Consider the following 25,737-nt stretch of genomic DNA (forward strand, 5'->3'; position numbering starts at 1 on the left):
CACTCTGACACATGTTCTGTAAATTAATCTGACACTGATGACACTGAGCTGCATGTCAACCGCTCCGACTCTCCATCCTCTTTATCAGGAGCCGTGCGGCCGCGCCTCTCCTCCCACAGATGTTCTCCTAATTCACAGCTGGAGTAGTGGATGAAGGGAGTGATGGAGTGATGGATGGAGAGACCAGGGAGTTTATACCTGCCAAGAGATGCAGACTCCCCGCTTGCTGGGAGTACAGTAATCTGAATAACAGCTTTTACTGGCTGCAATGTATTGACCCGCTTCAGATTTAGCAACTCATTCCTAAAGCTTCCCTTCCTCCCTCCCCTATCGCCTCCCAGTATCTCTCCTCTTCCTCCCTCCCTCACTCACTCTTTCTCTCGCTCTATCATCCCTGTTTTCATCTGCTGTGCAGTCAGTCTGCCTCGAGCTGATGAGCATATTGGCAGCTGCATCATTCCACCCTGCTGAGTTATTGGGATTTGTTTGCTACTTTTCCTGTTTTGTATTGAAGCTGTCCCTGCAGCTGTACTCGCACCTCTCTCTGTGTGCGTGTGTGTGAGTGTGTGTGTGTGTGTGTGTGAGAGAGAGTGTGTGAGAGAGTGTGTGTTATTGGGGTAATTGTTATTGACTGACTGTATTGTGCTTCATTTTTTTTTTTTTTTTATATTATTGATAGTTTTTTTGTTTTTTTGGCCCCACCTTCCATCAGGGCGTGGGAAACCAGAGATAATGTTCTCGTCTTCGTCCAGAAACTCTCTGTTTTCACCCTGGTCGTCCATGGAGCAGTCGGACTCTGACGTGTTGGACATCAGCACCAAAGTGCAGCTGCACGGGGTGCTGTGGAAGAGGCCCTTCGGACGGCCGTCGGCCAAGTGGTCCCGCAGGTGAGGGTGAGGTGTGATTGACCTGCTCTTAGAGGTTTTTTTTAGTCTTCCTTTCTGTTGGTAAGACGAACATCTGCCTCTCTGCAGCCTGTAAAACCTCGTAAAAACCTGGATGAACTTTAAAAACTAGATGTTGTAGGTAATCTGATGTTTCTCTGACGTTTATGAGGGAGAAAGTTTTCCTCTGTTCCAAACAAAAATCTTAGAGAATAATCTGGCAAAAAGTTAAATTGACGATTTATTTGACAGCACAGGTATAAAATATGATTATTCTACTGTTCCGAGAGAGAAATCTTTAACATTTTCTTTACAGCCGTATTTGAGATCATCTGTGACTGTACCTCTTAGAAACACATCACAAATTACATAAAGTTTTTTTTATGGCAGACTCTTATGTTCCTGATTGAAAGTGGATAAAACCTGTAGACTTGATTCATTGTATCTCTGATGTAATGATGAAAGTGGACATGTACATGGACTGTTGACATGTTGTGTATTAGAGGATCGCTTTATATAATAACAGGATACACTCACAGGCGTTTCCTGTGTATCCTGATATGACTGTATATTTGGATGTTAAAATGCCTGGATTGGTACCTTATGTCATGATAATGCTCTTAGTTTACATAACAGTTAAAACGACAATACACAGTGGATCCAGAGAGTCCATTTGCAGCACACTCTTCGTAACCTTTGCCATTTGCTTGTGTCATAAAGGTCAAAAGAATTTGGTAAATGCTCATTTGGTTTCCTGTGCCAAACTGCAGGCGGCTGAGCTCAGTGATTTTGTTTTTGTCACCAGCTTAAAAAGAAAAACAGCAGTTAGTTGAAAACCTTCCCTGTGGGTGAAATTAAAGCAGCGCTTGTTATAAAAAGTGCAGCTCAGCCTGTGGAAATGGCTGTATAATGTGTGTTTGAAGTGTAGAGGAGTTTTTCTAACGACAGAGAAAATAAACCTTGGTGATGTCATCAATTAAAGGTAGACATTGAGTTGCATTGTGGGAATTAAAGGCTCAGGATATCTCGGCCTCTGAAGCAGAGAATCTGAATATTTTTTTTATCAAATCTGTCTCTGGCAACTCTCTCGCTGAAATCTTCCTTTAACTAATATATCAAATACCTGCTCATTTATTTATCTGTTAGTTTCAGGTTGACTTTATTCCAAACTTAAAATGCACAATAACAGAACATGAAAGTGACAAGTAAACACAATGTAAGCAACGTCTGATCCGATCAGTAACACAATGCATTGTCCCTCTAACTTTTACTTACAACAACTTGTATTTATAGGCCAGGTTACAACACTCTTATTAGCTCAGTCAGTACAATATACTGTAAGGATAACTGGATATGTGTGTGTTTAGCAAGTCTCTTTCCAATGTTATAGTTACTGTAATTTACATTGAATAAATATTAAATAAATAAATTACTGTTAACACATTTGAAGACGAGGCGAAAATGTATTAATCTGAGGGTCTCTAGGTGGTTATTGGGGTAAGAAATAAGAACAAACAGGATTCTGCAACAACAAAAAATATGTTTATTTTTCTGATTTTGTTTACAATCTTAGTTTTTTTATTATGAAATACAGTATCATTTTGCCTTTTTGGGCCTCTGAAAAATCGCTCTTCTGTTCTGCAGCTCATAACTCACATTCATTTGACAAAATCTGAGAGGTGGCAAGTGCTGCTTTTAGTGGGTGATAAGAAATAAAAGTTGGGACCCGCTGATCGAAAGCATAAAATAAAACTGCAGTGGTATGTACAGGGAAAAAAGCAGCTCCTCTAGATTAATTATACCAATCACTTGTTGTCATAAAGAGGCAGACTTTGTAGACTTTGCAGTTAGTTACCTGTTCATCAGTTTTGTATATTAAGAACATCAGCAGACGTTGGTTCCTTTCAGCCCCACAGGATTGACTCACTGCTGCTTTCATTGTCTTCCTCGGTACAAAGATTCTTCATCATCAAAGACAGCTTCTTGCTCTACTATGCAGAGAGCGAGAAAAAAAACTTTGAGACCAACAGGTACTTCAACATCCACCCCAAGGTGAGCCGATGCATCTTCTCTGTACACCTGTAAGAAAATGAAGAAGATGGTGGGAGATATGTAGGTTTTAGATAAATAACTATGTGTGTAGGTCACTTTTTGCTTTTGTGAACAGAAGGTTTTAATCATAATTAACCAGAAACAACATTATAAATAACATTTTGATGTGTTTCTGTCTCAGGGAGTCATTCCTTTGGGAGGATGCGTGGTGTCAGCTAATGAAAACATGGGCATGCCCTTTGCCATCGTGGTCAACCTGGAAGACTTTACTGTAAGACCATGTACCTGTCACACATTTACTGCTATATTTCCTCCATTACTTTATCATCTGTCAGCCTTAGAGACGTTTAAAAGTACATTTTAAGACAGACCCATGGTTGAAAGTGCAGACAGACAAAATGAAACAACAAATGAATGCAAAAATGGCAACATAGTATAATAAGTGCAAAAAAACAATTTACAGATCAGCTAGGAGAGCCAAGCACTTAAGCTCTTTTCTAAATTGTACTTTTATCGCTGCAATAATGTGAGAAATCGGCCTAATCCTGCAACAAATGGGACACATAATGGAGTGAGTTTAACTGCACACTGTGTTACATCAATTTTTATTATCTCAGCGGCCAAAAGATGGAAATCCATTGTCTATTTTACAGCCTAAGCCCATTATTGAGGCGCTGATGTAAAATTTGTGAATCCATCCCCCAGGGTACCATAGTCCTGGCTGGTGAGTCTGAGGATGAGCAGGTCCAGTGGATGGAGATGCTCCAGGAGTCAGGGAAAGTGTGAGTATTTGACCGGCACAGATTATCCCTCCTCCTCTGAAGGATTTACACACAAAATATATGATTCTTAAAGCCCCTTTGTGTCTAATTTTCATGGGATCATAGAATTAATTGGATGGGAGAAGTTTTAGTTTGTAGAAAAACAAGAAAATCCCAAATTTGCCAAAGTCAGAAATGTGCAGTTCATAGAGAATATGAATGTTTGTGGCAAATCTGATGACAACCCATCCAAATACGTAAAATAGGAAAAGTCTAAGGATCATGAAAGTAAGAGGGATCAATCCTCTTGGGACCATAAATGTCTGTGAAAAAATTTCATGGCAAACGATCCAAAAATGATTGACATATCCTTTTGTTTCATTAAAATTACTGTTTGTCCGACAGCACGTGGAAGAATGCCCAGCTGGGGGAGGCTATGATCGAGAGCCTGGAGGCTCAGGGGCTGCAGCTGGCCAAGGAGAAGCAGGAGTACCTGGGTAAACATGGGCGAAGTCACCTGAATCAAAGAGCTTATTAAAGGTTCAACAAACGGAAGGAGCTTATGTCTAATGGTTTTCTTTCTCCAGATAAACTGATGGAAGAGACTGAGGAGCTTAGTCACCAGAGAGCGCAGAGAGAGGTGAATCTTTGTTTACTCGCTCTGGCATCGTCGCGTAACAGCAACAGCATGTTGATATTTTTGAGTTTGGAATAAGAAGATATCAGATCATTCAAATATTCATAAATGTTAGCTGTTAGTTTAGACTTACTGTATATGTGGGGCTGCAACTAACCATTATTTTTAATTGCTCATTAGATACCCAGTTTATTATGATATAAAACAGAGAAACATAGCAAATCATCACACTGGAGAAGCTGGAGCTAGAAAATGTTTGAATGTTTTTGCTAATAAAACAACTGTTGCTGAATAATTTAATGTAAAACAACTAGTTGATTAGTCGATTAATTGTTTCAGTTGTGGTATTGAAATAAAGGATCCTTGACGATGCTCTTATATAGCAACATCAGTAATATTGGAGTTAAATTATTAAACTATGTAGCTATGCAATAGCATCAAGTGTGATGTTTCATTCTTATGATGAAAATGGATGCTGAGTTAACTTAGCATAGTGACACATCTTTTTAGGGCAGGTCCGTATTAGTATAAAATGGGATATCATATTAGCATATATTTTTCACTCCCTTTCCACACATGCCTGCTAGCCTAGACTTCAGGACCACAGTGGAAATAAGTCGTGTGACTTTATTGTGATTTCCTGATGAGCTTCAGTATTGTATGCACATGTGTGTATCGTCTTTTAATTTGATTGAATAAAATCAGGGAAACATTCCCACATAAAGGCTCTGAAATAGTTGTCTTTGTGTTGTGTTTGTGTGCGCAGGAGCTGGAGCGCCTGAACCAGGTTCTGGAGGAGGAGAAAATGAAGTTTGAGGAGGTGGTGCTGGAGCTGAAGGCAGAGCAGGAGCATATCAAACTGTAAGGACTCCTTCCATTCATGTTAACTGAGGCCGATTACGCTGTACAAGCCTGTAAATGAATGCGATCTGTCTTCTGTTGTGTGTTGATGGCAGAGACCTGGACGGCACAGCTCAGTCCCTGAAGGGGGTCGAGAGTGAGAAAGAAGAGTTGAGCAGTTTAACCGTCATGCTGCAGAAATCCATTGAGGTAAAGCATCACTCATCCACAGATACAGTCAGTGTAACAAGAATATCGTATCGACGAGTTGGTTCGATTCTGATTATGTTACAACTGCTGATGTAATATGTTATGTAACAAACCTTCGAGGATGATAGTTTAATTATCCTGCTAATGTAATAAGTTTGATATTGATGCCACTCGCTCTGAAGGGAATTAGAGCCATGTGAAAAACAGCTGAATACTGAGATTAATGTCAGGGAAATATGCTGATTCGCTTACTTGTCTGGTTGTTTGAGCTCAGCATAAAGACTGGAAACAGGTCTTAAGGTAACAAAATCCATCTACCAGCACCTCTAAAGCTCACTAATTAACATGTGAAGGAGGTCACTGATTCTGACCAAGAAATAGTCTGGACGGATATAAAAATGGTATTGATTGACTCTCGGCAAGAAAGCAAAAAAGGACCTACCTCACCAGGTAGAGGACCATTTAGGCTAAGTCCTTACTCAGGTTTGATTCCAACTTTCCTATCTTCACCTGTCCTATCAAATAAAGGCATAAAAAATCCCCCCAAAACTTTTTTTATGTGGCTGCAACTCTCTGAACTCAAAATATGTGTGTATGTACAAGGTAACTATCATATATAGTTCAATATAAATATGTATCACTTATTCACAAATTTGGATTTTAGCTGAGTTGCTGCATCTGAAAAAGATCAATGTAAACAACTGAAGGTTAAGAAATTCAAATAAAATCATATCTCTTCCAAGCACATAACCATAACCATAATGGACCTTACCTACTTTTCCTGTTAATTTCATTAAACAGAACAGTTGTTTACACTGAGGACTGAGACTGAGAATCTCTTGTTGGGTCCTTCAGGAGCTCTCTCAGGAGAAACAGCGGACTCTGGAGCTGCTGGGGGTGAAGGAGCAGGAGGAGAAGGAGGTGGAGGCGGCAAAGAAGTCTGAAGACGGCGAGGATCCCGGAGAAGTGGACCTGCTGCAGGACCTGCGACACATTGAGGAGCAAATGAAGCTCCTGGTGAAAGAGAAGGAGCAGGCTGACGAGAAGTGAGTGAGACCTCAGAAACAGAATCCAGCGTCAGACTGGGGTTCCTGGTTTAGAGCCTGAAAGCAGAACAAAAGCAATTATATAACAGACTTTCCATTTGAATTTTATGTCTTGAAAACATTTACGGGTGCTTTTAAGTCAGAAATCCTTTAAAGATCCCCTCCAGACATTTATTAATACACATATAAATACACATATAATTTCCACATTAAAATCCTTAAAAAGCCACATTACTTCTACCTCTACCGACTTTAAAGAAGTGAATATAATAAATAAATATATAAATATAAATATACACACACACACACACACACACACACACATAATATAATATACATAGTTTCACAGTAGGGCTTCAGCCTGCGATTATGTTTTGGCATCCAGAGGGTCGAAGCCTTTCCAGGGAACCTCTATGCTAATGGCACAGAGGATGTAACTACTAGTGGAAATGTGTATTGATCCCTAAACAACCAGCCCATTGATCAGCACCAGTAAGTGGGATATTACAGCAGCTGCTATCGACTGTGTAGCACTAATGCTCTGTTATGAACACTGAAATATAACTTCATGTTTCCATGAGCTCTCTGCCTTCCCTCTCCTCTTCCCGGCCGTCCTCTGACTGACATACAGCTGGATCTATGTGGAAAAATACAGAAATATACAACCTTAATCATACAGAACAGATTTCATACCAAATGCAAAACATAAGTGATCCTCTTCTGTATTAAAACAACAGCAACAAATACTGGTTAAAAGGTAAAGGTTTTGTTTAGATGATTACTTTAGTTGTTTACATGTTGACTCATCTGTTGTCATCTGTTTTGAGGCAGTTAAATTAGACAGTATTTTCACTAGAAACATATTTATCCAGTGATACAGCTACAATATATTTAGTATAAAATTATGTTTTCCATCTTTTTCTTTCATGAAAGGTGTTTCTAATATATTGTTGTATTTAATTATAAATAATAAATAAATGCTCATGATAAAATAATTCAAAGATACAGCAGAAGATACCAGAAACTGTTGTCTCAAAAAGGTTAGTAAAGTTGAATCAACAGCTCTCTGTGGTTGTACAGTGTTTCACTTATTATTACAGCCTAGTTTTACTGAATTATTACGTAATAATTTTACATATTTTACACATTTGAGATCAATTTGTGTATGAATTTTAGTATTTTAATAGTTTTTCTTCTTTCAATTATAAGTATATTTAGTCTTTTTTTCAGTCATATGATAAAAAAGTATAGAATTAATGTCCTCACTGCATCCTGTTGAACATATTTGTAAAGTTCTGTCATAATTACCGCATCAATTCTTGAGTTATGACCAAAAAAGTGTTAAGGTCATTTTGATGTCCCATTGACCTTTGAGTCAAAAGTGTCAACAATAAATTGTCTGACCAATCATAAAATATCAGTGACAGGGACTTTGACCTTTGACCACGAAATTCTATTGAGTTCATCCTTGAGTCCAAGTGGACGTCTGTACCGCCACTAAACCCAAATAACATAGAACAAAATAGATTTTATTTTATTTATAGAACATGTCATTTTGTCTGTTGTATCAGAATCTGTTCACAAAACAACAACAACCACCAACAGGAAAACGGCAACTGACATTCAGAGAGTAAATTCAACAGTTGGCTAATCTAAATCTAAAAAGCTCCCTAATGAACACATCTTGTTTGTTAAATTTGTAAAAAAAAAAAGCTTCCTAAATTACAATAAGCTGTATTATCATGTTCACAGTAAGCAAATAAGTGAATTTCCCAAAGCGTCAAACCATTTCTTTAAGCGTCTCACACATAAAACTGGTCTGTTTGAGATAAAGTTCTGTTTTAACCTTGAAATTACAGTACAGATGTGCGTTTGTGTGCAGTCATCTGTGTCCTGTAGAGCTCAGTGAGCACAGCACGGCTCCGATAAATGCAGTCCTGACAGTGAAGGTCGACTTTCATCCACAGCAACAACAGCTTTGTTTTCAGCTTCATTTCATCCTGGAGGGTTTCAAAGTGGCTGCGAATAGAACCATAACCATTAAACTCACCATTGGAAACAGGAGCATTTGTCTCATTAGCACAGAGATATGCACAAGCTTCTTTATGCTGTTATGTGTGTGTCTGACAGTGTGTGTCTGACTGTGTGTGTGTCTGACAGTGTGTGTCTGACTGTGTGTGTCTGACTGTGTGTCTGACTGTGTATGTGTGTCTGACTGTGTGTCTGACTGTGTATGTGTGTCTGACTGTGTGTCTGACTGTGTGTGTCTCTGACTGTGTGTGTCTGACCGTGTGTGTCTGACTGTGTGTGTGTGTCTGACTGTGTGTCTGACTGTGTGTGTCTCTCGCTCAGGCTCATGGAGAAAGAGAAGCGGGCTACAGTCTTGCAGCAGGAGAGGGAGTACTACTCGTCTCAGGCTCGGACGCTGCAGCAGTCGCTCTCTCAGCTCACTGCGGACAAGAGGCAGACCGAGGCCGAGCTCAAGGTAACACAGCATGACTCAGCTGCTCTCAGCATCCAGTTTACACAGCAACACAACACTGCTCAAAGTCAGATTAAAGGTCGCTTTATTAATCATCTAGCCGGGTTTTTGTTTCAGGAGAAGGATTTTCAAGAAGATAAGAGAGTAAGAAGAGAATTGGTTGAGTTGAAAATGATTGAAGAACATTTTTGATTCTATCTGCTTATAAATACAGAGAGAAATGCTCAATGTTAGCAGGGCCAACCTTTACTTTAGTGTTAGCACAAGACTCAGAGGGAGGAGGTGGAACTAACAACAATCATGATGGACCAGGTGAAAATTATATTTGTCATTACTTGTGCATTTAGGCAGGCAGATATCAGGCAAACAATAATAATAATTTAATAATTTTTAGTGTCCTTGTACTCGAGCTGCTGTAGCTCTTAAAATACTCAGGTCATAAGTTTAGGCCCCCACAGTGTAGCTTCCACAATCCTAAATAAATCGGATCTTAATTTTTATTTATATTTTCTGTAAATGAATAAACAGCCTTTTTGAATCTAAATAGTTTAATAGTTTGAGCCTCACCATGTGTAAGTTAGAAGAAATACTTTATTGATCCCCTAGGGGAAATTGTTCTTTTCACTCTTTTTTTATACACACACACACACACACACACACACACACACAACACACAATAATACAGACTTTCATGCACTTGTGGACATGTAAACAAACAGGAGATTGATGGTGGCCGTTAACAGCGCCCCATGAGCAGGCTTGGAGTTAGGTTGCCTTGCTCAAGGGCACCTCGGCAATGCACAGGAGGTGAAACTGGCAGCTACCAGCCCACACTCCATATTTTGTGGTCTGTGGGACTTGAATCTGCGACCCTCCGGTTCCCAAGCCAAGTCCCTACACACTGAGCTACTGCCGCCCCAGTTAGAGCATTAACTCAGTATCCTTAATGGTAACTACAGTCTGCCTGTGTAGAAACAGTACATTTACTCAAGTACTATACTTGAGTACAGTTTTGTTGTATTTTATGTTACTTTATACTTTTACTGCACACGTTGGAAGCTACTACTTTCTACTCCACTATCTGTTTGACAGCTTTAGTTACTAGTTACTTTTCAACTTCAGATTATTAATACAAATATAAATCACTTATAAATTATGATGTAATATTATGGATGAAGCTACCCAACAGTATATAAGCTATTTAAAATGAGTCCCATTTTATCAGCTGCAACATCATGATGATGCATCACTTATTATCCAGTAATATATAATTCTTAAATGAGCCATTCTGCTTAAAAAGTACTTTTTCTTTAGGTACTTTTTGTATATTTTGATGCTAATACTTTTGTACTTTTGCTTTAGAGAGAGTTTGACATTTATTTTTACACTGTGGTGTTTTCACTTTTACTTAGTAAAAGATCTGAGTGCTTCTTCCTCCTCTGTTGGATATTCAGGCAGCTCATCCAGTCAGATTTTAATTAAATCAGGTCTGTGAAATCTTCAGGGTGGTTCAGCAGGAGATCCTCCTCCTCTTCCTCCTCCTCCCCCTCTTTCTCCTCCTCCTTCACGCCCAGTCTTACATGCTGAGTCTCTCTGGCATGAAGAGCTGATATCACGTTACACTTACTGGAACAAAAAGAAAATCCTCTCATGTCCAGTTGTTCTGTATGAAATTACCTGTTTCCTCTTTCTATCAATCACCTCTTTACATCAACTCACTCACTCTTTCTTCCTCCAGGCCTCAGTCAAACTGCATTATTAACAATGCACAGACAAGAGATGAATAAGATGGAAACTTCTGTATTGTTAAAGTGCCCTTGAGCAAATACCCAAACCTTTACTGACTGGTTGTACGTGTCACCTCAAGTCAGTTGTCTCTCTGGGATAATACTCGAGATAATGTGTGTTTAGTGGAGTTTTACTGGCTAATATTGATGGGGACATTGTCAATATGTATTATATATATGTACAATATAATATATATTATGTACTAATTACATTCTTTTTGCTGTGTTGCCTCCTTGAAGCCTCATGAAACAGTTCTAATTTAAGTAAACTGTCCTCTTAAGCTGAGTCAAAAGCTCAATATTTGTCTTAATATCCACATAAAGATCCAATGTATCAATCTAACCCTCCTCTTAGTCAACTCATTTGCTTAAAGAGGTTGTCACTAACACCCTGTGTGTTTGCTGTGTGTCTCAGGCAGAGATAGAGTCTCGGGTGGAGCTGGAGAAGAGACTGAAGCTGGCTGAAGAGGCCCTGCAGGACTTAGAGAAAGGCCTGAACTCGGTGGAACGGACCAAAGAGAGAGACGAGAAGATGAAGGGGGACGTGACTCAGCTGAGGAGTGAGTGCATTCACTGTTTCTGTCAACATGTCTGAATCTGGTAGAGCCGATATGTGCTGAAAGAATGCATTTAGTTCATTGGGAGCTGATAAAGTCAGAGAAGTTAGAGGCATAATTCTATGAATATTGGATGGAGTTTGGTGTGATGATACATGATGGATAGCATCAGTGTCTCCCAGTCAAATACATGAATAAATATTTATTCAATCGTATTTACTCACTGTACACATACAGATTAAACAGACAGTGGAGATGTGAAGTCAATAATTAGATCTGAACTTACACCTGTGTGACCGCCCTCCTCTGGACAGAGTTTGTATTACATGTTGGTTGTAGGAGAAACAATAACACATTGGGCAGATATCTGTCACAGATAGTGAAACATGTTTTATTTTGTTAAATTCATTCACTAGATATTGCCTCAGTTGATTAGGGCTGCAACTAATTATTCAGATTCAGACAAGACAAGGGCAATTCATCTGCAGCATACCTAGTCCACACACACAACTCCAAAACAAACAGGCCAAGTAGTTAAATGTCAGAGGCAAAGATATCGACATACACAGGGCAATACAGGGAAACAATTAGCAGCAGTAAATAAAATACTGCTGAGGACTGTTGTTGTACAGTAGCCTGATAACAAAAGGAATAAAGGACTCATATTCCCAGGAGACCTCATGTGATTTACCTGCAGACATTGTATTAATGAAGCTGCTGCGCCACATGCCTAATTTAAAGATGTGCTTATTGTTTCTGCTGCTGTGTGACTCTGCAGGTATTTAACAAAGACAAAGGAAAGAATCTGACAGGAAATAGAAATCAGTACTGAGGTTTTATCCCAGTTACTGAACATCCAGTAACACCTGAACGACATTAGCAGCTGTATTTTGATGGACTTAACCGTAGATTGTGTTATAGATGTGATAGTATAGAAAGTATGTAAGTATAATCAGGAAACTGTATCTTAAAGTAATAAAAGGAAGTGTTCTTTATGCAGAAAAATTTCCCCTGTGACTGTTAGTACTGTATACTATTATGACTCATGCATTCATGTAAAGCAGAATTTTACTGTTGTAGTAGGTTGAGGTGGAGCTAATTTTTAACTATTTCATATACAATTAGACTGCAACTAATTATTTTCCTTATGGATAATCTGATAATTGATTGTTTGGTTTGTACAATTTCAGAAAATACTGTTACATTCACAGTTTTTGTTTCACAAACAGTCCAAACCTTAAATGTATTAGTATACATAATAATTGACCTGTGTTAGCATCCTGTGAATATTATATGATGTGTTTACGATGTGTGTGTTGTAACCAGAGTTCTTTGAGGAGTGTATCTGTGCGGCAGAGATCGAGGCGAAGCTTCCAGCGATAATGAAGAACGCTGTGTATCTGCACAAAGCTGCTGCACGCAGAATCAAGAGCTGCAGGATCCAGAGGAGAGCCTCCAGACACCACTGGCGTAAGTCTGTGCATCAAACAGTAATGATCACAACCCCCCTCACACACACACACACACACCACACACACACACACACACACACACACACGCTGTATAATGCATGCATATTTTATGACTGAACTCATCCATGTTCTCAAAGTCTGCAGAAAAACACTCCAATATATATTTTAAAGTTGTCTCTATGGAGTATTTTTGAGAAGTTTGTGTTGTTTGCCAATGCACTGCACAAATAAAGGTAACATTAGGTATAAGGCAGTAGTGATTGTACTAGTAAACACAGGTGGAAAACACTAATATCCAAATATTTAACCTTGTCTTTAATTTAAATTTATCCTATTTAATTGTACTTACTTCTGCTTTATTGTAAATGTTGTGATTATTTTCTTTTATGTAAAACACTTTGTGTTAAAACATAGTAGTAGTAGTGTTATTTGTACTGGCAGTGATTAGCACTGATTATTATTAATATGTATTACTACTAGCAGCAGCAGTTGTAGATGTAGTACCAGTATAATTACTGTTACTGTTGTTATGGTAGCAATGGATGTAGTTCTTGTAGTACAGTTGTGGTAGCTGTAATAGAAGTAGTATCACTTGTACCTGTTGTAGCTGCAGTGGTAGTAGGGATGAGAAATATGAGTGATGCAGTGTACATTTCAATTTCAATTCGAACCTTTTAGAGCCCCAGTTCACGTCTTCAAATAGCTTATTTTAAAAGAATTGAGGAAAACAACAATTAGTGACATTGTAGGAGCTGGAACCAGAGAAAGTTTGGCTGTTTGTCTTAATTTTCTGTAAAATCACACAAGTGATTAATCAGTAGTATGTTAATTTCTTCCTTTATTTAACGAGGAACCCGTTAAGAGTCATAAGTACTTCATTGTGTTCTTCTCTCTGCCTCGTTACAGTGAAACACTCCAAGTCTTTTGCTGTAAGCAACGCAGACGACGACAGCATGGAGGAGCTGCGGGAGACGGCACGGCGACTGACCTCTGACAGCAACTTCAGAGAGAGCGTGTACAAGATCATCACTCGCAAGGACGCCACAAATAAAACAGAGGACTGAGAGAACGAGGTACAGGAGGAGAAATGGTCCTTAGCTTTACCTCAGTCCACACAGTGAGTGCTGTAGAGATCCTGATCCCAAACCCACCGTTAAATTACTGTAGATGATTGTACACAGAAATCTGTTCGACGGTTGCAATATTAAGAGCAATCGAAATTTAATTCTGCGAACACTGGCTAAACCCTTTAGAAACTGGTTCTCAGACCCCCTCATGGGCTTCTTTCAACCAAACAGTTCCAGGAACCACAAGAACCAAACTCAGGAAGTCCTTTTTGAGCATCCCTGTTTAGAGTTTCCATCTGAAAAAACCTGAAGATTAGACAAATTAGAACGATTTATGATTTAAAAACTACAGCAGCAATTGAAATGTAATTTTCATACTCCTTTCTTTCTTTGTATTCACTGTTACATGACTCCGATATACTAGTTGGATGTAAAGAATACATTTAAAGGAGACATGCAGAGGTGAAAAATGAGACTGAAACCTCTACTGGGTGTTTCACTCGTATTTAACAACACAATAAAACAATCAGCAAATAATACTATTTTTTTTGTTCACACACTAGCACTTTCCTACGGCCACTCCCTTCTTTCTTTCTCAAGCTATTGGGGAAACAGAAACTTAACCTGCATTTAGGGTAGTAGGGTAGTACTGTTAATGAGGTTTTGTTGTCTGAGTTCCTGGAAAAGTTCCTGTCGTGGGAAAAAGTCCTGTTAGTTCCTGGAACTGTTTGATAAGACACCATCAGACTTTATTTAGCCAGAGAGCAATTATGATAATTAAGAACAGCTGTTCTCTCAGTAAGGTATTACACTGCACTACATTAACGTCCTAATTAAACTACGGAGTATTTGACCATTTGGGACTCTGGACTCCACCTGATAAAAGGCCGTAATGTTACTTGACATTATTAACATGTCCTAGATCAAAATGTGTAAACAGCTTTCAGTCGGCAGTGTGTGACTGTAGCCTTGTACCTTGAGTTTCTAGTGTTTTCATTTCTCTAAAAAGAAGTCCTACTATAATAGATTTAAAGTATACAGAAAATATTTAGCAGATAGCACAGACAATGCAAATCCATCTTGTAAAAGGTTTGTTTTTATTATTCTGGTTTTGATTGTATGCACAGATTGTGTCCTTTACTTTAACAGAGGTTTAAAGAAAACAATGAACTCACAGACGTGTATGATATCGGCCATTTCATTATTGCTACATCTGAAACTCTGTCTTCAACGAAGCAACTCAATGTAATTCACTGACGCAAGCATTTTATGATAATGTACAAATGATAACTTGTAACAGAAAGGATACAGAAAAGAAGCCCACATGTCAGGGGAAGGTAAGAGGGAACAAACGATGGACTGAATAACATGCCTTGATGCTAATAAAGCTGTGTTTGAACCTTGTACACGTCACTTCATTTATGCAGGTAAAAGGCTGTCGGTTCACATCTGGCTCAGCTGTCTCAGTTTCCTGTTCTCAGCAGCACAATAGATGGCACTGTTACTAGCTTAAAATGAATACAAACTCTTGATATGGATGCGTTTTCCATCGGAGGAGAGACTCGCTGTGTTTTACACTGTGATAAAGTTCAGCGTGGGAAGAAAAGTTCTGGCACGAGAATCGTAGGTTACATCACCCGCTCTTGTTCACCACCAGGACCTGCAGCAAATAAAATAAGAGCGTGATAATGTCAGTATACACAGTACAATCCCCATTAGGCGTTTATAAATAGTTCAAAAGCACTTAATAAATGGTTTATAACACACTATAGTGGAGTTGTTAATGCATATAAGGATATTTTAAGTATTCATTAATCTATTTATCAACAGCTATAACTGCTCATTTGTTCATATGAGGAGTTATAATTGTTAATACATTGCACACTAAAAATATGTGCTAGAAACCATTTAATACGGATTTATAAAGGACTATGCTAAAGGGGGCTTAAACTAACGTAAACATAGGAAGAGAAAAATTCCAGATTAAAAAATACTTTTTTATTTTTTCTATTTCAATCCAAGAGGTCAGTATAAAATATCTTTTTCTTTTTCAATCTGTTTTCGTTTCATAATCAAAGTACTGTTACACTGAACAACTTAAATTTGGTTGTTTGTGGGAGTTTACTTTCATTACTTTTTAAGACTGACTCATGGATCTGAACTCCTCTGCATCAGAACGGGGAAAGTCTGATGTGCACTTTCTATGTATCTGAAGACATTTAAGACCCTAATAAAACATTGACTGCTCAGTGTTTCACTTTTAGTTCGTGTTTCAAACATTATTGACTGAATCTTAAAATATGAGTGTGGACAAGATAGGATCTTAAAAGGACCAGCGTGTAGGATTTCTAGCCGTGCAAATAACATGGAGGGCCCTATCTACATTCTAAGATAACAAAAACACGATTCCCAAATTCAGGTGATTATACACTAACGAAAACAGACCTGTGCATATTGGATTACATTTCTGCCAATAGATCCTCCTGAATGTTATAGAAAAATATCATGTATAGCCTTATATATATGTATATATATCTTTTCATTATATTATATCTTTTTTTATTTTATTTATCTAAGAGTTTTGCTGGTCAGTGTGATCATGACAATATAAAAGCAATAAGCCACTTGAGGGTGAGCTGGACAGTGAGAGCAACCTCTTGTGGTTTATTGAAAAATCAATTTATTAAATATAAAATGTTAAATTAAACTACATTACACATTAAGTGTAACCTGAGCCAGTCCAGTGAGTCTGTCTGGAGATAAGAATATACAACATGAGCTTGGTTAGATTGTTGTTGGATTTTTAGATAAGCCACTTACTGCATTGTTTGTACTTTCTTTTACAGTGTTTCGCTTTGACACACATAAATAACTAATGCCATTATTAACATATAATGTTTTTAAAGTTTTTTTTCAAAAACTGTCAAATCTTAAATTCGGTCAGATTATAAATTCACTCAAAAGTCTGAAGTTTGCCTCTCTGATCTACTGTTTTACTGTTTTTCTTTTTATTTAGAATAAAGAGGGATCTACTGCAGCTTTTATAATGTTGCTGCATTTTAATATAACCGTTTCTACATTTTCTCTTTTCAGTCACTGTCATAAGTGCCTACAAATCTGCCGTCTCATCCCTCTAACCTTACATCACCTCCCCATGATTATCTGGTGGGAACAGCGTGGCTCAGTCAGTGCCATAAGCCTGTCAGTCCTCTGCTGGTCTAATGCCGCATTTCAAATTCATTCTGGCTTTTATCTCAGTCAGTTAGTGACCTTAGCAGGTATCAGTCTGTCTGAAATGCTCGGCCCAGTCTACTCCCTGGCCGCAGATGTGCTGCAGGGACTGCTGTAGGTGAAGGTTGTAAATGGATTTCTCCCTGAATGAGTGAAGAGGGGGAATGGTGCAGTAATTTCTTTGCCTCACACAGATGTGACTATAACAAAGCGATGGCGTGTTTTTCCAATAACGCCCTGTGAGCCGCCGGAGAGCCAGCTCCCGACAGGCAACCCCCTCATATTCCCACGCACTATCTCTGCTCAGTCATTCACCTTTCGCTGCTCCATCCCGATTACTATTGCTATGGCAACTGCTACATCGGAGGGCAAAATCCCATGTGTATCTCCCTTTTCTTTTTTTAATCTGAGAGATTGTAGGATTAGCACAGCCAGAGGCCTTTAAAGCCTGTTGCTGGCTTGCATGTCGGCTCATGACTAAATGCATCTCTCTCTCTGCACTGACATGTCGGGGTCAGCGTGATCAAGGGTTGTTGTGTGTTTTTTTTAATTGCAATCGTTGAAAGGCGAGAGCACGGTACAAAACAGAAAGCATTGCATAACAAAAAAAAGCAATAAAAACTCCTGTACCTGTTGACCTTGACTCGGTCACCAGGCGGCTGTGCTGGGAGCAGATAGATCGACTGCGGGGGAGTCGAAAGGTGGCTGTCCCTCAGAGCGCTTCACTGCTTCACTGACATGAAGAGGAGAGACAGAGAGAGAGTCCTTGCAGGGAATAGGAGGGAGGGAGAACGGCCCCTGCTGCAGGAATCAGCGTCCTCTGATGCTTCATCAGCACAGGGCTTGTGCACGTGGTCTTCCTGTGCTGCATTGTCAGCGGTTACGTACAGACAAGTGTCCAGCCCAGGGCTTTACTTCCATGCTATATCTAGCTGTGTCACAGTATGTGTACAAAAGGATCCCTCATTTGCTTTGGGGGTCGAGAACCATTTGCGCTTAGTTTTCCCCTTATAGAAGTGCTCCCTTAAAAGCCTCTGCAGTTGTCATGGAGTTGTGCTTCCTGGTAAACAATGACTCTTTTCATTCCTGCACAGCTTTCAGTCCAGTAGCTGAGATAGATGGAGCAGAGGGCAAAGAGGAGGAGAGAGGAGGGGTTGTGTTGCTGCACAAGGCAGCTCTCTCTATACTCTCACCGAATATGAAGTCCACTGTATGTCCCATACAGGCTTTACTGTTCATTTGCAACAGCTGTAGTAGTTTGTAGTCTCATTACATCCATGATACAAAATAATTTGGTTTCTTTGATTTATAACAAAAACTGATGTTCAAAAATGCATTTAAAACCAGTTGATGGGTGAAGATATGTAAGGAAAAAATAACATTGTGGGTCTTTATGGGAAAAAAGGGTAAAGCTGTTGAGTGATGAGGGCCACAATGAAGGCTAGAGCCAAGCACATGACCAGAAGTAAGGAGTCCACGACAAAGCTATGGGTTTATTTCTCATCCAGGCTTGCTTTGAGTTGAGCTTCCAGGGCCATTTTATCAAAAGTACGCATGTTGGTCTCCTCCCGCACTTTGTCTCGTACATGAAAAGAGGCTCGCGCAACAGAGCGAGCGCTCTCCAGCACCGCCCTCTTTTCCTTGAAGATCTGCTCACTCTTCTCCAGCTTCCTCTCGATGGACTGGAGCAGCTCCAGACGTCTCTGCTTCTCCTCCTCTTCCACTCGCTGCCTGTTGAGCCTCTGGAGTCTTTCCTTCTCCTGCCGGCTTTGGACTGCCCGCTGAGCTTTCTCCTTGGCCCTCTCCTCGGCCACTAAAGCTGCCTGTTGGGCTCTTTTCTCTGCCTCCTTCACGCGAGCTTCCAGAAGCTGCTGCTGTTGTTTCTCACGTTTCTCTGCTGCCTTGCGTGCTTTCTGGATCTGCTTCTCCTCACGCTTGGCCTTTTCTTTCAGCTCCTGCCCTCGACGCTCAACTATCTGTTCGTAATTCTCCAGGGAGCGGCTGAGCTTCTCCTCTGCCGCCCTCCTGGCCTCCTCCCTCTCCTCCTGCTCTCTGCGAGCGATCTCCTGTATCAGAGCAGCGTGACGTCTCTTCTCTGCTTTGTTCAGACCTCGTCTGTCCTCTTGGGCCTGGTGCTCCTTCTCTTGCCTCTTCAGCTCGGCCATGGTGAGCTTCTCCTTCAGCAGCAGCCTCTCCTGCTCCAGCATGGCTGCCCGCTCCTCCTCCAGGGCCTTCAGGTTCTGTTCCTGAAGAGCTTTCTTATGCTTCTCCTCTCGAGCTGCCTGCTGTAACCTCAGCAGACGGTTGCGCTCCTGCTGCTCCGCAAGCTCCCTCCATCGCTCCTCGTTCTCCTCAGCCTGACGCATTTTGGCAGCTGCTGACTGTCGCTCCTGCTGGCTGAGTCGTCGCTGACGTATCGACACCTGGGTCTGCCACACCCGCTGGCACTGAAGCACTGCGCGCTGCTTCTCTCTGTCCTCCTGTTCCCGCCGCAGCTCATCCATTCTGCGTTCACTATCCCACTGAAGGTGAGCCACGTAGCGGGTCTGACTCATGATGTCTTCCTCCTGGTATCTGGCGAGCATCAGAGCTGCAATCTTGCGATCGCGCTCGGACACGGCCTTCAGGCCTCGACGTTTCACCTCCTTTACTATGCGTTCCACCTTCTGTGTGGTCTGAAGAGAGTGGCTCAGGTCACCTAGGCTGAGACTGCGGCCCATCAGGGAGTTGAAAGTGGCCATAGTGCGAGCTCGAGGACTGGAGCTGGCTTTAGCCCAGTGATCTCGTGCACCATCCCAACTGTAAGATGAGGAGGCACCCGACTCTGATGAGGTGCACGTAGTAGTAGTTGTGGTGGTGGAGGTTGAAGAGCAGACGGGATCCTTCCTCCGCTGTAAGGACTCCAGCGAATGGCTTTTTCCTCGCACCTTGGAATGAATTCCAAGATGTCCATTGTGCTGAGAGAACGGTCCTCCTGTTACACCGTTCAGAGGAGTCCCAGAGGTCTGGACTGCAGGCTTTGACACTGATGATGTTAATGTAGAATTGGCTCTGGGGAAGGAGGGGGGTTTTGGTGTTGATCTGGGGAAAGTGTTTGAAGATTTACCGCCTGAGGGCTTCCTGACTATCGGTGGGGGGCCAGACGAGAGCGGCCGTGTGGTTTTTACTTGTTCAGATGAGGAGGACAAAGGATGCTTGGTAGATCCTTGGAAGCCACCCTTGGAGGACGGTGTAGAGGGTGTGGAACCAGTTTTTGAGGACTGAGTAGATCCTGCATGGATAGATTTAGGGGAGGTACTTAGAATGGAGGCGGGGGCTTTAGATAAAAGAGCTGTACCTGTTTTTGAGGTTGGACCTAATGCTGTGGCTCTAGAGGATGCTGCAAAATCAGGGGCAGAACTAGAGGTCACCGGCCCAGATTTGTTAGGCTGAGTGGAGCCAGAGGAGGCTTTGTGCTGCTGCTCCACAGAGGAGGATGACGCACTGCTGCTATTGACTGTTGCCTGCAGAATCCTTCTTTTCTCCTCTCTAATAATCCTCTCCCTCTCCTCCCTGCACTGCCTGAGTTTGGCGTGCCTGTCCCTCTCGTAGACTTCAAACAGCCCTGTCGCAACGCGCATGGAGCGGCCAGGAGCCTCCCGGGCGAAGTCAGCTAGCGGGCGGTGCAAGAGCTCCACAGGTTTGACCCCACATCGGGCACACGCCTCCAGAGAGTGAGGGCTTGTTAACACGTAGCGGCTGCCCTCTGCGGCTGGCGAGTCAAAGTTGTACAGGTCCAGGTGCAATTTGGGTGACGAATCTCTTTCAGTCTGAGTCTGTGGTTGCTGAGGTGGGGGCCCCTGAGAAATGGCGTCTGGCCCCGCCGGGGACGCAGTGTGGCAGGGGCTCGGCTCAGAACTGCCGGTGGGCGGTGTCTCAAAACCGGCATCCCCATCCTCCTCTGTCGTCGTGCCATCGGCCTGTTCTGGCAGTCGAGGGTCTTCAGTGGCCACAGCTGGTGTGTCGAGCTGCGGGCCTTTACACTTATTCTGCTCCTCAGCCTCCGAGGGGTCGACCATAGTTGGCTAATACTGCAGGTAGAGAAGAGGGAGGGGGCGGGGATCGATGGAGGGGAAGGGGGGAGGTTGTATGATACATGAGGGGAAGTGGATAAAATAGTGGGAAGAGGTTTCAATTAGAGGATTACAGCATTGAGTCCAAAGCTTAAGAGAGATGCAGTCTGTGGGGGAGGGTCATAACGCAGGTTCAGAGATGCATGCATGCATGAACACATATTCATGCACTGATTTTTACTCCAGATGAGACATTTTCCCTTCAGGGAAGTGACATAAGACACGCACAAACACCACAGTCCTTTAATAGAGAGTCTATTTTTGGCAGAGTTACTAGGCTGAGAGAATTTGATTACTCATAGCATATATTTTTCACTCTATATCACACAATCAACCTACAAATACCTTTGAAACCAGATCCTGCAACATATATTATTAAGCAGTTGATAGTAAAAAACCTGGATTTAAAACGCTTGCATGAGATTGTGTCTGGTAAACAAGCACTGGACAAATGTATTAAGCTCTCCATCGTGGACTCACACCTTACAAACAGTGAAGGCCTAGACTTTCCTGTAGCAGCAGGACACAGACAACTCTGCACTTTCACATTAAAAACGACCTCAGGTTGAGATTTTAAAGATGGATTTCATTAGAGACGTGCCTGCTGTTTGTTGTTGTCTCACAAAAATACAATATTTACAACATTTACTGCTGTTTCATCCCGTGGATTGGTTTGTATTTCATGCGGTGGCGCACCACACTAACATCCACTAACCTGCCAGTTTGCAAAACGTTTTCTAAACCGGTGCTTTGTTCCCCTTTAATCCGTCCAGTGCCCCTTGCTCCCTGCATAATATCAGGTTTCAGGGGAAAAGGCTGCGGCCGTCGATCCAACGATGGAGCATCACATCGTCGCAACCTCCAGCGACACGACAGACACAGACGGAGGCTTTCAGTCGACTGAGCAGCGGCTGGGATCTGTCCTCTCAGCGGTTCAGGATAAATAAAGACCGTCCCCAGAGGGAAATTCACTTTCACCACAAAACACCCCCAACAACAAAATCTCCTATGCAGCTTTCCTGTGATCCACCCTCAGCAAAGTGCATCCGTAAACATCAGCGTCTCCACCTGCTTTCTTTTCAGCAGCATCCCTCCATCTCAGCCTCCTTAGCTCCGCCCGCTTGTGGCAAATATGCTAAAAATACTGTCTGCACGCTGCAATTAAACCAAGCGCCTCCACACTCATCCTGCATGCTTTTAACATGGAACAAAAACCCCAATGTTAGCCTGCAGCAAAGTTCCTCCTATAGGTTTTATACCAGAGACATGGATGAGTCTATATAAAGGAAGCATCTGCATAATTATGTTATTCAGTTTCCTTAATTATTTATTGCTGTATAACTTGTTTTGTCTGCTAGGGAATACTAATATCTGTAAAAAAGAAAATGTCAAACACATTATATGAGAGTCGAAGCTATCTACACATACATGTTGGTTTAATCTGTGCAGGCTGAACCATCAAAAGTCTTATCACCGCATTAAACAGCTGCCATCTGCCACCCTGAGCATGTGTGAAATGAAACAGGCTGTAATGGCACAGAACGGTCACTAGAGGGCGCTATCATATAAAAGATTTATGCTTTGGGTTTCTCTTCAGTCGAAAAGGTGGATCAGCAGCCAGTCAGCATCATTACAGATCATCAGAGTTTAACTACAGATTTTTATTATGAAACGATACTGAATGTCTGATTACTATTTCTTTTTTATTTGCTAAGCTAAAATGATATTTGTCAACAATTATAACTTTATATGTGATATTATTACAGCTGTATTTTACTATATTGTCATTCAGTATCTGTTTATAAAGCAGCCCTTAATGTATGGGTGCCTACAGGTAGCTGATAACACTTACATCTGCTCACATTACAGTGTTATAAACATTTAATACATGTTTATGTACTTCTAATAAATGCAAAAAATTGGGATTTCAAATAAATTGTTGCCAATTCCTTTAAGTCTAAATACAGTTTTCTAAATGTATAAATTATTACCAGAGTTAGGGAGCTTCCATAGGCCTAATACGGCCCCAGCCCCCCACTGACTTTAAATAAGAAAAGATTATTTAATGAAAATGAATACAACACTGGGACATGTGCTGTGTTATTGATCCCTGTGCAGGAGATTTTGTTTGAGGAAAGGTCACAGATGGGACAGCAACCATAGAGCTGGTAACAATTTAGGAGTATGTTCATGAGTAGAGTTGATGCCTCTGATGTACTTTTTTTCTATTTAAAGTTCCAGTGTGTAGGATTAAGAGTGAAGGAGAAACTACAGTGGCTACAAAACACGCAAAGAAACGTGAAAGTAAAAATAAAAACGGCTCATTCTAAGGTAACAAAAACACAAAAATTCTTATTTTCAGGTGATTATACACTAATGGAAACAAACCTATGAATATTATATTCAGTTTCTGCCAATAGATCCTCCTAAATGTTACACACTGGACCTTTAAACTTTAATTAACCAGGTATCTCGTTGAGATTGTTGCGACTTTTGCTATTGCTACTTCTTATATGTTAGCTATTGAAAGTGCTGCTACACCTACTGCTGCTGTAACACCAACTACTACAGGATGGGAGGGGCACAATGACCTAAAAGAGGCTGACCAGTAGCCGAAAGGTCGCATGTTCGATCCCTGGCAACGACAGGAGTGTGCATTCCAAGGGTGGCTGGCATCACATCTACGGTCTCTCTCTCTGCCTAAGTGCCCTTGAGCACTGAAACCTAAAACTGCTGCACTGCACGTGACCCCTGGACTCTGACCTCTCTGATGTAATGCATATATGTGGTGGACTGTATATCTAGGAGGGATATGCAAACACATTTTCAATGACTTTGTGTACAATGACAATAAAGTAATCTTACAGTGCCACTTCTGCTGCAGCTATTATTAGTAGTAGAATTGGCAGTGGCAGTATGGTGGTGGAAGAAGTAAAAAACAGAGGTAGTTGTCTCTCCACTACTACATGAGGGAATGCAGTGCATTCGTTTATTAAGACTGACTGGGCTGGTTTGGTCCAGTCAGAGCGGTTGGATCAGGATTAGATAACTCTGGGTGAAAATCACAGTGATGATGACCCACTAAACTCCTGACCCGGTGTGGGGAACAGTGCGAGTTTAATTGGCCCCGCCCGTGAGCCGTATCAGGAGGACAGCGGGTAACAAGTGACAACAGGGAACGTGCTGGCTGGCTTGTTAACCGGGGGCATGGGGTCTGGGAGGGGGGCCAAAGGGGAGCGGGGCATGGTGTGGTTGCTACACAGTTCACTGGTGCAGGGGTATGCTCGACAGAATTTTTGTGTTTTTGTTTTTGGTACTGTAGGGCATGCTCCCCACCACCAAAGCTGGACTGGGGGTTCATCGAGAGGTGAGCTGCTCTGTGCAGTCATGGAGACCACTGCAATGCCCGGCTGGTGGTGAGGGCCTGGAGCATTCCCTTATCTACTGGTTTTGGTGGTGGGAACCAGTCTAGAGGTGCCAAAACCTTCAGTCTGAGCATGAGGAAATAAAATCTGATTTATATTAAAGTATAATATGTGTACAGGGATTTGTTATGTGGTACTCAGGACTGCAAATACATTTTAAGTATACTTTTAAGATAAAATGAGGTTTATTTGAGGAATTTCTATACCCCAAATCTATTTTAAAGTTAAATTACCAAAGATTTAACGTGGCATAAATCCAATTCACCCTATTCTCTAACAGTTTACTTATAATTTACAAACAGGACTGTGAGTGCAATGATTTAGATTTTCTTTAAACTATAAACCCATTGTGGAAATTGCTGCAATCAATCAATAAATCAGTCAGTCAGTAAATCATTTAGAGAGCAGGGCTACAAATCAGCTAGATATGGCTATATATCGTTGGTTTTTTGCACTCGGACTTGGCCATTGGACTCGCCAAATATTCTAGGTGGTCTCGACTGAGTCCAGTAACTTCCTCCTTTAAAACAAAACCATTGATGGAGAAAACGGTATTGGTTTAATACAAAATCCACCTAGAACGAGCAGTGACATTTAATTTAATCAATGCCACTTGCAATCATACACCTGGCTGCCAAAAGAAATCTCATTGGCAATGGCAAAAGCCTTCTGTTTTTGTCCCGGCCTTGACTCCATCTCTCTCATTTGGACTCGACTAGTCCTGGTCTTGGACTTGTCTTGGACTCGACAAAGGTCTCGACTACAGCATGGCTAGAAACAGTGAAGTAGACAAAGTGTAGTGAGCCCAATGCTCAGATAAATGAGCCACTGTGCTCCAGTGCATAATATAACCAAGTACAAACTGATTATATATCAGTTCTCCTAGTGCGGAAAATCTGTTGGAGTACTGGGAAATCTAGCAGCAAATGATTGATTAAGACATCTTAAGTTAGAATAACAAAGCGAAGGCAGTATCAGTGCAGTTACTGGGATCTGTGAGCCTTTTCTTTTTTGTTGCAACAATAAATCCAGCCAAGAGATTACAGACAGAGAGGAACTCAGGGAACTCAGACAATAACCACTTTTGGCTACATGACTCAGAAGCCGGCCTCAGCAGAGATGAATTCACCCATTTCATTTCCCTTCAAGAGGCAGTTCTGATTTTCAGCTCTAC

General features: G+C 41.3%; 2 protein-coding genes across 2 annotated transcripts; one reads left to right on the top strand and one right to left on the bottom strand.

Annotated features, from left to right (window-relative positions):
• Window positions 1-163: 163 nt before the first annotated feature.
• plekhd1 (pleckstrin homology domain containing, family D (with coiled-coil domains) member 1) lies at window positions 164-15,199 on the top strand. Its single transcript, XM_051388941.1, has 13 exons — window positions 164-887; window positions 2,843-2,936; window positions 3,118-3,207; window positions 3,642-3,718; window positions 4,103-4,194; window positions 4,285-4,337; window positions 5,101-5,195; window positions 5,291-5,384; window positions 6,240-6,430; window positions 8,783-8,915; window positions 11,115-11,259; window positions 12,583-12,726; window positions 13,635-15,199. Exons 1-13 carry the CDS (start codon window positions 733-735, stop codon window positions 13,790-13,792), a joined length of 1,521 nt encoding a protein of 506 aa, XP_051244901.1. The 5' UTR covers window positions 164-732; the 3' UTR covers window positions 13,793-15,199.
• Window positions 14,874-22,321, bottom strand: ccdc177 (coiled-coil domain containing 177). Its single transcript, XM_051388929.1, has 3 exons — window positions 21,854-22,321; window positions 17,657-21,096; window positions 14,874-15,455 (listed from the first exon to the last, which is right to left on the bottom strand). The coding sequence occupies exon 2, from the start codon at window positions 21,082-21,084 to the stop codon at window positions 18,520-18,522; it is 2,565 nt and encodes an 854-aa protein (XP_051244889.1). The 5' UTR covers window positions 21,085-21,096; window positions 21,854-22,321; the 3' UTR covers window positions 14,874-15,455; window positions 17,657-18,519.
• Between the last annotated feature and the right edge of the window lie 3,416 nt (window positions 22,322-25,737).

Source organism: Dicentrarchus labrax, unplaced genomic scaffold, assembly GCF_905237075.1.
Source record: "Dicentrarchus labrax unplaced genomic scaffold, dlabrax2021, whole genome shotgun sequence".
Taxonomy (NCBI): Eukaryota; Metazoa; Chordata; class Actinopteri; family Moronidae; genus Dicentrarchus; species Dicentrarchus labrax.